Source organism: Nicotiana sylvestris, chromosome 5, assembly GCF_000393655.2.
Source record: "Nicotiana sylvestris chromosome 5, ASM39365v2, whole genome shotgun sequence".
In the NCBI taxonomy this organism is placed as follows: domain Eukaryota; kingdom Viridiplantae; phylum Streptophyta; class Magnoliopsida; order Solanales; family Solanaceae; genus Nicotiana; species Nicotiana sylvestris.
The window spans coordinates 119,881,834-119,894,396 of NC_091061.1; the positions used below are offsets into that span (position 1 = coordinate 119,881,834).

General features: G+C 36.7%; 1 protein-coding gene across 1 annotated transcript; it reads right to left on the bottom strand.

The window, feature by feature from the left end:
- Positions 1 to 258: 258 nt before the first annotated feature.
- Positions 259 to 11,782, bottom strand: LOC104248018 (protein LUTEIN DEFICIENT 5, chloroplastic). The gene is made up of 16 exons (XM_009804192.2): positions 11,558 to 11,782; positions 11,315 to 11,480; positions 8,667 to 8,874; positions 8,469 to 8,540; positions 8,247 to 8,357; positions 7,859 to 8,050; positions 7,576 to 7,737; positions 5,656 to 5,751; positions 5,475 to 5,576; positions 4,913 to 4,945; positions 4,745 to 4,825; positions 4,581 to 4,663; positions 3,497 to 3,628; positions 1,101 to 1,161; positions 885 to 950; positions 259 to 713 (listed from the first exon to the last, which is right to left on the bottom strand). The coding sequence occupies exons 1-16, from the start codon at positions 11,652 to 11,654 to the stop codon at positions 519 to 521; spliced, it is 1,857 nt and encodes a 618-aa protein (XP_009802494.1). The 5' UTR covers positions 11,655 to 11,782; the 3' UTR covers positions 259 to 518.
- Positions 11,783 to 12,563: the final 781 nt, after the last annotated feature.

Below are 12,563 nucleotides of genomic sequence, written 5' to 3' on the forward strand. Positions count from 1 at the left end.
TTTATAAACAAACCGGTAGTTGAAAACAAAATTTGAAAAATATTTATGGCCAAACGGGTGAAGTGACCGTAACAAATTTCGATTGAGAGGCTGAATAGTCGAAACGTCTTATTAAGTCGCGCCATGAAATCATAACCTAATACGCTCTTACTGGCTTCCATATTTTCAAGCATACTTCTTGTTCGTGGCGCTTTTCCATACGTTACCAATTACAAGAAAAAAAGTGCTAAAGGATTGATGATTACAACATCAGAGAGCTCAATTGAAATGAAATCTGATCATTTCAAGGCTCGAGAAGAATACAGGTATAGGCCACCAGAAGTGGATTCAATTCTAATGAGATTGTTGCCTATAAGGATCCACCTTATAAATGCTTACAGCAACATAACTTAGAATTATGGACTTCCTTTTCTTGATGACTTCAACTCATGAGCTTCCAAGGTCCCAATGATGAATAAAAATTGTGTAGGACTTAGTTCCCTGGTTTAAATATATACTGTCGCTAGTATTCGGTTCTATTAGGACCGAACAGTAGAAGCTTCAGTTTCTGCTCTTTGGTTTGACACCGAGTTGATGTCTGAACTATTCACAGATGAATCTACTTCTAATGTTGCCATCTCCAAGTTGGGCACCACTGGAGGTCTTGTTCTTCGTGTTACGGTCATATTTAATCCTTCCGTAGTGTGGATTGTAGCCCCAGTTGTCATTTTAACCTGCAGAGAAGTTGATTATCCTAAATAATTTCTTGAGTAGGTAAAATAAAAATCATATCCTCAAGTTCATCCAGGTGTAATAAGTACAGAAACAAACAATATGTCAGTAAAATAAATCTATCATTTACCAAAAGGAAATGACAAAAATTAGGAGAGGACATCATAACTTACAGGAGGAGCTCCAAGAGCCATTTGAAAATCAAATCGTCGGACAAGCATTGCAACTGCCACTACATTCTGAAATTAGATAAAAGGTTTTGAGAGGGAGTTCTGAAGATGCTATAAGAATATTAAGGAGAAGCTAAATGCAGTCATATCAAGCAACCTCACTTAGATATAATTGAAAACCCTTGTCCCACAACTGCAGTCTACTAGTTGAAGGATTACCTCAAATGTGGCAAACATGTCTCCAACACATTTTCTTGGTCCTCCACCAAAGGGCAGATAACTGATAGAATGGAGTGGAAAAAGTTTTTTTAGCTTATGTATATTTCAAGCTTTAAAACGAAAAACTACTAGGATAATTTCACATGTAAAGCATACAATATATTAGCTCAACATGGAAATAAACAGAGAAATATTTTGATATGACCTGGAAGTTGTTCATACATGTCTCCAGGAGGATGTGGATGAAATGAATTCTATGCAATCTTATCCAGAATGAACACAAGTGAGGAAACTTGCTAAATTGCTTGGTTGTGCAAATATTGAATGAAAGTCTACCCCTCACTTCTACAAGGCACCAACACTATCCAGTCCATATGTTTGTTACTTGTTTTAGTAAAGGATATGAAAACTAACCCGACCTAAAGCAAACTTTCTTTCCTTTCTGACTATTATATTCTTATGTGCCCTCATCCATAAGCTTCCTTCTATTAAAAAGAATATAGACCGATGGTAAGAAAAGAAAGAGCACGGCTTTGTGAATTACCCATGGCTAGTTCATTTGTAGATTGTATTGCTTGCTACCAACTACATTGTTGAAGATACTTATTCTGATGTACCTAATAGCCTCTGAATAGACGCAAATGACTCGCTTGAATAGAATAATTGCTAGCTCTGAAAGATTAAATGAACTGGTAGCATCCAAAGCAAGAAAATAGAAAAGTCTATACACCTCGCAAACCATTTGTTCTGTTAATACTTCATTATCTCAATTTACCACACTTACTTTCCATCTTCATCTGCGACATCTTCACACTTGTTTCCCCTAAAAATTCAAACTAACACTACTCTATATTACTTGTCTACTTATCTATTATCAGTACCTTTATTTCAACTGTTTTAAAAAATATATATATAATATTCCTGAACTTTCTTTTTCTTACCCTCTAGAAAATGGTAGATAAATATAGATCTCTGCAAAAATAGAGGCAAAGTAGGATAAAAATAAAAAACCTAGCATGTCTCAATGTTAGCATAAAAGCATAGTAAGGAGTCTGAAACAAGGATAAGAGCAGCGTCAAGAGGTCTATAGGGGCAAACACAAAGTTGATATATGAAAAATGGCTAATTATGCGAGTCATATTTTCAGTTTCAACTTTTGATTTACAATGATATTGCAACAAGTTGCATTTAGCAACTGTTATCTGACAGAAGTTGAAATTGATTTTACATATTAAGAGTGCTACGTGGCAGGAATCAAATATCAGTTAGTGAACAACAAATTTTTCAAAGTCAAGATTCTTCAAAATAACTGAAAAAGTACTGTGCAGATCCTCATCAATGAGTAAATTTTCCAACGGAGTGATATTTTCCCTTAAAAGTAACTACCTCGTGGGAGTTATTATACAAAACAGGGAAGAAGACAAATGAAATATAGAGGACAAATAAATAAATCTCGAGTAGGGAATGAAAGGACATCTATCTCATTATTGCTTAATGACTTGCTGACTACGCGATAGATTGATCAACTACCTTCTAGAATAATATAATATATACTCCTATTTATATAATATATTCTTTTTATAACCGCGGTGTCGAGGCCAGCTCGCACCTCGACTAATTATACGGGATACCTCTACCTCCCAAGTCCAACCAACACAGGTACCAGGTAACTTTGTCTATCAAGGTTTGGACAGAAGAAATCACCATGTGATTTTTCAACCAGTGAGATTTAAACCGAGACCTTATGGTTCTCAACCCACTTTATTGACCACTAGACCACACCTTTACACAACAACAAGTACCCAATAAACAATAATTCATTTGATAAAAGAGTTGTTAACTTAACCTATGTTTTAGGCATACATATTTTCCAACTATTATCATTTAACTGTATTGCAAACTCTGTTCCACCCATCATTGCCCTGCCACGTAAACTGAAGGGAGAATCTAAATGTAAAAATATCTCTCATAGTCAATTTCCCCGAGCACATTACTCCAAATGGTGAAAGCGAAACCACATTTAACATGGCTCACATCCACAAGGTCACAGTATTGATGACAAACATAGAGTTGCTGAGCCTAGTCACTCAAATTTGACATGTTAACTATAATTGCCTTTGATCAAGTCATTTGCAACGGTATTTCATTTTTAAACAAAATAAGGCAAAACATTTCTCTAAACACTCTGATTAAAATTAACATGCACTACAAGAATGAGTAGTTCTTTCCTAAAAACACAGGCACAAATTTAAGCTACTCTTTTTATTTTGCATAAACTTAGTTACTAAAGGTAACAAGAATTTAAAAAAATTATAATATATCAAAAGAGTGTGGCTAATAACCTGAGTTTTCCAAAAGTTACATTATAGATGCTGATAAGCTGAAAACTGCAATACCTGTAATTTTGGTTTGTCTCATTTGGGTTAGGTCCATCTAAAGGCCACCTCTCAGGATTGAATTTATCAGCTTCTTCCCAATGATTGGGGCACCGATGCAAGTTCCAAACAGAAATGAAAATGTCTTCACCCCTGTGAAAGTGCTTAATAATTTCAGAAATATGATGACTGAAAAATGATGTCAGAGAACCTAAACCAACACATAGTCCCAGAGATCTAGACAGTTGATAATGGCCATACGCTAAATATGGTGCAGATGTAAGTTCATCTTTTAAGGTTTATGATGATAAAACCTCAGTTGATCACTAGGCATGTTACCCATGCCAAACCCAAACTACTGGAAACCTAAAAATGCTAATAGAAGCCTATGATCAATCTGTTAATAAATAACTAACTGTTACAATTTCCTTTATGGTATCTTCAAAGTGCAGTATGCAAAAACTCAATCACTATCTTAGTGTTTCTAATTCAGCTTTTTCAAGATAATCAGTGAACTACAGCACATAATTTCTCCAATTTGTCTGAAGCCAATTACAGTGAACTTAGTGTTTCTAATTCAGCTTTTTCAAGATAATCAGTGAACCACAGCACATAATTTCTCCAATTTGTCTGAAGCCAATTACAGTGAATGACCACGATTGATCATGAACACTCTTTGACTATACCATTTTCCACTTTGTCCTTGCAGAATGTTCAAGGCAGAAAGAAAAGTATATAATATGCATGGTGAAGGCTTCTGTTTTCGATGTTAAGATACTGTTATGAGAAGGGAAGACATTATAGTGCTAAGTCAGACAAGAGAGAGAAGTCTGTCAAAATTATTGCCAAACTACAGAACAAGTTTAAAGAACATAGCTGACAAAATGACGCCAATATACTACTATCCCAATATTAAGGGTGCAAATGTTTCTGCAAACAATGAACACCTGTTTCTTTCTTTCTCGGAGCAGGATAGAACTTATCTGCGGTATTCACTTGTTTCAGCATCTCTACACCCTAGGCATAGGCAAATTTACCCTAAATTTAATTTAACATGCATGAGAGGCTTGTGCAGAATGCTTCTAAAAACATATTTCAGGATAACCTTTTTATTGGGTAACCTCCAAGTACGTCCTCATCAATAGAACGACGAATCAAGACGGGTGGCTGTGGGTATAGTCTTAAAGACTGCAAAATGAAAAGAAGTATTACACAAAGGAAACAGTTGTGAGCACAAGGATTTATGCTTACAGGTAACATTCTTCTCACTTCATTAATCACACGAGTTGTGTATCTGAGTTTCTTTAGATCTTCAATGGTTGGAAACCTATCCCCCAGAACTGAATCGACCTGAAGTAACAATAAATACACTAAATATGAGATACAAGTAGCTGCTTTCAATAAAAGCTGATTTAATTATATTTTATTTTAACCTACCTCATCTTGAAGTTTGGCCATGACACTAGGCTCCTGCAGTTATTTAGGATTGAAACGAAGGTCAAAGACTATAAAGGAAGAACTTAATAACTACCTATTGAAATAAGATCTCTTTTCTCATATCACAAATAAACCATAATCTCCAAAGGTTCAACCATGAGAAAAACTTAAGATCTTGCAAGTATGGGTGTTGAGTAAAACACGACATACTCAAAACACGACATGTAGACAATCTTAATTGACACTAAAACATCTATTCTGTGCATATTCTTTTTGAAGGAAAAGGCTTCACATAGAACTGAAAAACATCTGCATAGGTTATCTGAACTCCATATTCTCAAGCTTCAAGTAATTGATTATCATTCTATTTTATGAAAGCTGTACGCACATAAGACGACATACTTCTGATTAGTTTATATATGCACCTGTTACTGTTACTGACAGAAAGTCCAAAATGAAGAAGGAAAACCGAAAAAGGAAGGAACCTTTCACCCCTAAAAGGCAGCTGAAAGAAGGATTAAATACTTATGCTTCTACCTGAACTTGAAAGGGGTAGACTAACCTTGGACAACAGATAAAATGTCCAAGTGAGCACTGCTGCAGATGTCTCGTGTCCAGCAATAAGCATTGTCATGAGGTCATCACGGAGTTGCTTGCTTGACACCTACAACTTAGGGCATGAGAATTTTCCCAACCAAATTTTTGGGCAGTATAAATGCCTTCAAAACTCCGATATGTCATACCTCATCACCAGACGCTAACAGGAAATGGAGGATGCTAGGATCTTTTTCGTTCATGTATTCCTCGTGAAACTGTAACTCTTCTTCGTCTACCATCCTCTTAAATGCATTTGTAGGTACGCACAATTCAGAACAAAATTACAAGCAAAAGATCAAGCAAAATCAATTTTAATACGTGTCAGAAAGGCACTGGCAACATAGGAAAAAGAGTTAAAATACTTGCATGTGAGTACTCACCCAAAGCAGCATCTCTTCAAAATTTCTATTTGCAATAAAGTTTGCAGCGTATTTCCTAAAGGCTTGGTTCTGGTGCTTAAGCAGTCGTCTCTTTTGCCTTTATTTTTTTTTTTGATGACCGAGAAATCCGTCTGAGGCCGATCCTTTGGACCAACCGCAGCCTTCGAAACTCGGTGGATAATGGGCCCACCCCTCTACCCTTCTCCACTTAAATACCGGGCTTTGCTTGGCATGGTGTGGGGGCTTGAACCTGTGACCTAAGACACAAATCCACCACCCTTTGCCACTTGAGCTAGGTGTGGGGGCTTGAACCTGTGACCTAAGACACAAATCCACCACCCTTTACCTTTATTTCTTGACTCTATCACTGTTTCTTATTATTAGAAGAGGAACAATACATCTTTTTTTGCTAAGATCATACATCTTACTGGGAATAGTTGGACAAGCTATTCTCAAACAAAATTGAGAAGACATCAATTAGACAAAGCCTTTGGATCATACTGCAGGTCAGTTAAGAAGATATAACAAACTAGCCATGGAGCTTTGCAGTATTAGAAAGGGGACCACTCTGTCCAAGTCTCAGTCCACAGAGATGTATAGGTCTAGAAAAAACCCACACATCCACTTCAATAAAGCCACTATGCTATTTCAGTTATAGGACACGTTCACAGAATCTTTCCCATATCAGATTACCACTTTTTGTTGATTATTAGTTTGTATCTGCTGAGATTTCATCCTGAATCATACTAACTCCTGCCATATTCAAGCATGTTATTGTCTTTAATTATTACTAAGGTAATTTTTTTTTTTTTGAAATTTATAACATAAACGCTACTAGAAGTTACGAAGAAACAGCGAAAGGAGAAAAAACTCATAAATTTGCGGTACTAGGATTGTTAGGATCTCAGAATTCCACTTGTGATCCTATTAGATCCTTACTGATCCTAGGATGATCCTGTTCCAATCTAACCACTTTTGACATATGCGATCTGTTCTCATGCTTTGTACCTGGTGTGATAGAATAACTTACACATAGGAGTTTCCTAATGGGTTCTACAAGTAGCATAATACTTTCTTCTATTATTGGACAATACATCTAATATCCTAACACACTGCTTCAAATCCAATGTGGAGAACGAAACAGTGACAGAAAGAGATGTCGTGGCACCGGAACAGCCATTGGAAAGAGTCATGGAGTGGCCAGAACGAACACTGAAAAGAGATTGGAATAGTGAAACTAGGAAGAAGAATGAAAATTTTGGCCGATGGAGCAGCTGTAGTAAGTCATTACCAAGATCGTACCATGTGAGAAAATAAGAGAAGACATTGGGAGAATGTTTTAGACAAGTCCAATATCTAGGAGCTGTTATAGATAATTTGTACAATACTTGTAATATTTTTTTTCTCATCTCACATTCAAACGTTCTACCAGTCCAATACTTGGGTTGTGGAATTGCATGAACCTCTGCGACTTGCAATTTCATTGACGCGGTTCAAAAGTTTTTTTCCAAAAACAGCAAAAGGCTAGGGGTTTCTTTTACGGAAAATGCCCTTTTCTAGAGGTCTGCATAATGCTTCATCTCAAGTCTACGTACAAACTAACTGGTTATTTTTATCATCCAAACAACAATAAAGTTTGTAAAGCAAGTAGTTCCGATTGATCTCTGAACCAAATAACTATATTACCTTACATAGAGCAATCAAATCATCCAAGGTGTCATTAATCAACTTTAGAGCTGTGTTGACCTTTTTTAGCTTAGGAGAGATATCTTTCCAGATAGGTATCTCCCAAACTGGAATAGGTGCAACACTGCGATCTTCTGCTTCTCTAAGCACTGTATATACAGCCTGAACAAGACAAAGAATCACAAGCGCAGGCACGATCATGGCTTTTAACAATAAGTAAAACTAGCAATAGCTGCAACAAAATAGACTAAACAAATAAAATAACTTAAGAAAAACGTTGTACCTCCACAATACCAGTGTCTACTGTTAACGAGTCGAAATCATAATTAAATACAGCTTTGCCAATGATGTCTAATGTTAGACGGGAAAATAGTGATTCCATCTCAACGTCTTCTCCATCAGATGCAGCAGCATCAAGCTTTTTGCACAACCTGTCGGTTGCTTGACCAAATAAGCCAATCATAGCTGCTACATACTACAATCAGCAATGGAAAATGATAACAAAAGTAAAATTTTAGAAGGATTTGTCCTTCTTAATACTACACAAATAGATGAATAGATAACTTAAAAAAATTGAATTAGCTCAACAGATATCAGTAGGAGATCAACTAACATTAACAAATAGTAATACAATAAGTAAGCCACAAGAAGCAGTACAATTGCATATTTACCTTTTGATGCAATGCTGGTACAATAGCGCGCCGCCTGACGCGCCAAATTTCTCCATCTGCAGGTATAAGTCCCTTTCCCATCACAAAGTCCAATATTTCAGCTAGGATACCCTGGATGTGGAGAAGGCAGAAGAAATCATCTTAGGAATTGTGAGTTGATTATTCTTTCCTTCACTTTCACTTTTCGACAAACTAATAGATACAGGTTGCAAGCTGCTTTACCTTAGAATAAGCCTTTGAATTATCTTTCAGAATGTGTTTGGCTATTGAAGGATCAGAAACTATTAAGAAAGACTGCACAATAAGGTCAAATCATCAAACAATCATTCAGAGGAGGTCAAATTTACCTTTAAGCTTTCAATTGATTTTTAAATGCACTGCTGAAGAAAAAAAAGTATATCTTCATGAAAATGAACAAACCTTGGGACCGAAGGTCAAACGAAAAATTCCACCATAAGTAAGGAAAAGCTCATAAAGTGGGATGAAGAAAGCTTCATTCCGAACAGCACTAATAGATCCTTTTGCCTCTGGAATGCGAGGATAATCACCCAGCCATTGAGAGAAGAACTGGAAGAACTCCTTAGGCACACCCAATTTAGACAAACCATTTTTGACCAGTGATGGGAATCTAGTCCACAGAAGAAAAAGAGCTTAAATTTAACAACAGAAGAAACCATTAACTTCAATTGCCTATTATTCATGTTAGAAATAGAAATATGTTGCATCAAAAGAACGCATCAAATCAAGTAGATAGTTTAAGTTCACGAGGAATACAACAACAACAACAACATATCCGGTGTAATCCCACTAGTGCGGCCTGGGGAGAGTATAGAGTACGCATGCTTACCCCTACCTTGTGCAGGTAGAGAGGCTATTACCGGTTAACCCTCTGCTCAAAGCAAGCATGCATAATCACAACAGTATAAAAAAAAGATTTGCAGTAGTGAAAAAGTCAAAGAAGCAGTAACAACAGCAAGATAATAGTAAAATCGAAACACAGCATTGTAGATAGTAATAGAAATCTAACAATATGGGAGTACGAGAATAACACTGTCACTACTGGGATGAAATGAAAGACACTCGACTCCTTACTATGCTTCTACCCTGATTCTCGACCTCCATACTCTCCTATCAAGGATCATGTCCTCGGTAAAATGAAGATGCACCATGTCTTGTCTAATGACTTTTTCCCAATACTTCTTCGGCCTACCTCGACCTCTCCTCAAACCCACCATAATCAATCTCTTACATCTCCTCACTGGGGCATCCGGACATCTCCTCTCTACATGCCCGGACCATCTCAATCTTGTTTCCCGCAACTTGTCCACCACTGAGGCCACGCCTATCTTTGCCCGGATATCTTCATTTCTAACCATATCAATCCTAGTGTGCCCATACATCATCTCAGCATCCTCATCTCTGCCACTTTCATCTTCTACATATGAGAATTCTTGACTGGCCAACATTCCATCCAATAGAACATAGTCGATCTAACCACCACTATGTAAAACCTACCTTTAAGTCTTGGTGGCATGTTCTTATCACACAAGACACTAGATGCTAGCTTCCATTTCATCCACCCCGCTCCAATACAATATAATATCCTCGTCGATCTACCTATTGCCTTCTATCCGAACTTTCTTTTCTATTCAGACAAAAAGAACAATAACTTTTCCGCTTTCTCACAATTTCCCTTCCTTTTTCTACCCTTCCCTTCTTTCCAAACAAAGGGTAAAATTCCAAATGAGGATAAACTACCACTAAAATTTACATTATACAACATTGGTTGAAAGAGCTTCCTCATGCTTTAAATTCAAAATGTACGTCCTTTACAACAACAACCCAGTAAAATCTCACAGGTGCGGGGTCTGGGGAGGGTAGTATGTACGCAGACCTTACCCCTACCCCGATGGAGTAGAGAGGCTATTTCCGATAGACTCTCGGCTCAAGAAAACGAAAAAGAGGAAAAGAGACAATATATCAGTACTATCAACAGATAGAAATAATAACAATATCATAAGAACCGAAAAATAGATAAAATCCAATAACAATAACCAATAAAGAAGGCTCGGTTATAAAAAATGGAAGAACAGTGTGAACACAATATTGACCGCTAGCAGTCTAAGACAAACCCTATCAGACTAGCCTCATACCCGGTACGAAGTAGAAAAATGCTCAACTACCTCCTAACCTACAATCCTAATGCTCAACCTCTACACATTCCCATCAATGGCCATCTCCTCGAAAATCTGAAGTCACACCATGTCATGCCTGATCACCTCTCCCCAATACTTCTTAGGCCATACTCTACCTTTTCTCGTACCCGCCAAAGCCAACCGCTCACACCTTCTTACTGGGATACCAGGGCTTCACCTCCGCACATGCCCAAACCATCTGAGCCCGCTTCCCGCATCTTGTCTTCTATAGGAGCCACACCCACCTTCTCTCGAATATCTTCATTCCTAATCTTATCCATCCTAGTGTGCCCGCACATCCACCTCAACATCCTCATTTCTGTTACTTTCATCTTCTGTATATGTGAGTTATTAACCGGCTAACACTCAACCTCATACAACATGGCCGGTCTAACTATCGCTCTCTAAAACTTACCTTTGAGTATCAATGTCACTTTCTTGTCACACAGGACTCCAGATGCTAACCTCCATTTCATCCATCCCACCTTTATACGTTGTGTGACATCCTCGTCGATCTTCCCATTCTCCTGGATAACCTCCAATACACTAATTACTCGGGGAGTGTGCCACCATCCAGGAGGTCGGAACTAGCCTCCTAAAAAATTTAAGGTAAGACTGCATACATAACACCCAATGTGGTCCAGACCTTCGCTGGATCCACGCATAGCGGTAGCTTAGTGCACCGAGCTAACTCTTTTTTAATTACTCGAGGATGTTCTCATTATTAGATTTGATTTCAGAAGTTTAAATATAAAGTGAAAAATTGTTTAAAGGATATGCAAAACCACTATAAACCATACAAAGATTATCCACTACAGTAAAGCAGAGAAAAAGACAAAAAAGAAATTCTTTCAGAAGTGTAAGTGAAGATACCCAGTTTGTTCAACAGTGAACTCGCCAGAAGCAATACGAGCAGATAATTCAGCTCTCCGTTTTTCTTCTAGAAGCTTCTCCACAGTCTTAACTCCCTCGTTTACCGACTCTGGCTCTCTTCCATTTGAAGAACTACACCTAATTGTGCAGCAATACCCAAAATTCCCTAATAAGAGGGAAAAATAACATATTAATGATTTTTCTACCTAAAAAAGGGAAAATGGAATAGCTTAATGATGATACCATTGAACTTAGGAGAAGTAGTGGGTCTGAATCTGGAAAGTGTCGTTTTGTGAAGGGAGTGAGTTGGGAATTGAAGAAGTGGAACAGAAGCTGCCATGAAAATGATGATAATGGAGAGTGAAGTTTGTGCTGTTAAAAAGGCAACCGCTAAAACGGAGAAAAGATACTCCCAGCCGTCCGAAAGTATCTTTGTTTTGGTTAACTTAAGGCCAACTATATAAGGATTGGAAAATTTGGACTACCCAATGTTTGGAAGGAGGTTAAATTTGCCGAGGGATTTTGTCATTATTTGCTCCGAATTCATATAAATTTAGACCATGTTTGGAACAGGGAATTGGACGCAAGTAATTACACTTTCCAATTTTTAAGAAATAATAATTGTAAGATGACTTTTCAAATTCTCTTTTATTTTTCAAGGGATATACTGGTCTTGCACGTTGAATCGAGAACACACTTTCACAGAATAGTGGAGTTGTTAAGTGTAATACTTGTGGTAATGTTTCCGTATTTCATTGCTTCCCAGCTGAAGAACACTTGTAAAAACTATTTTGTCTTTTACTTTTTTTTTTTCTATTTATTATAGAAATATTTACTAAACTCTTATATATTCTTTTGTTATTTAAAAAAATGAAAGAAATCATGAATTCCATTATATTCATGAGTGGTAACTAGTAAGATACCAATTAGTCATTACAATATGAGTTACTAAATTATAATCATTAAATATAGTAGAGAAGCGCGCTTTTATAAATTCTGTTGGATTTAATAATCTTTTTTATAAATTCAATCCAAATAGAAATAATAATTTCTTATTTAATTATAAACACATGTGAAATATGTCTATATATTGATCAAGTCACAAATATATAATTCTTATTAGAATTTGAGCTTCGTCAATTGCATTTTACGTTATCAGTTTTTTTTTTTTTTTGGTAAAAGAAATTTAAAGAAATTTGTACTTTTGTGTGGTGATGTGCTTTTAATACATGACTCTTAGTTTAATTAT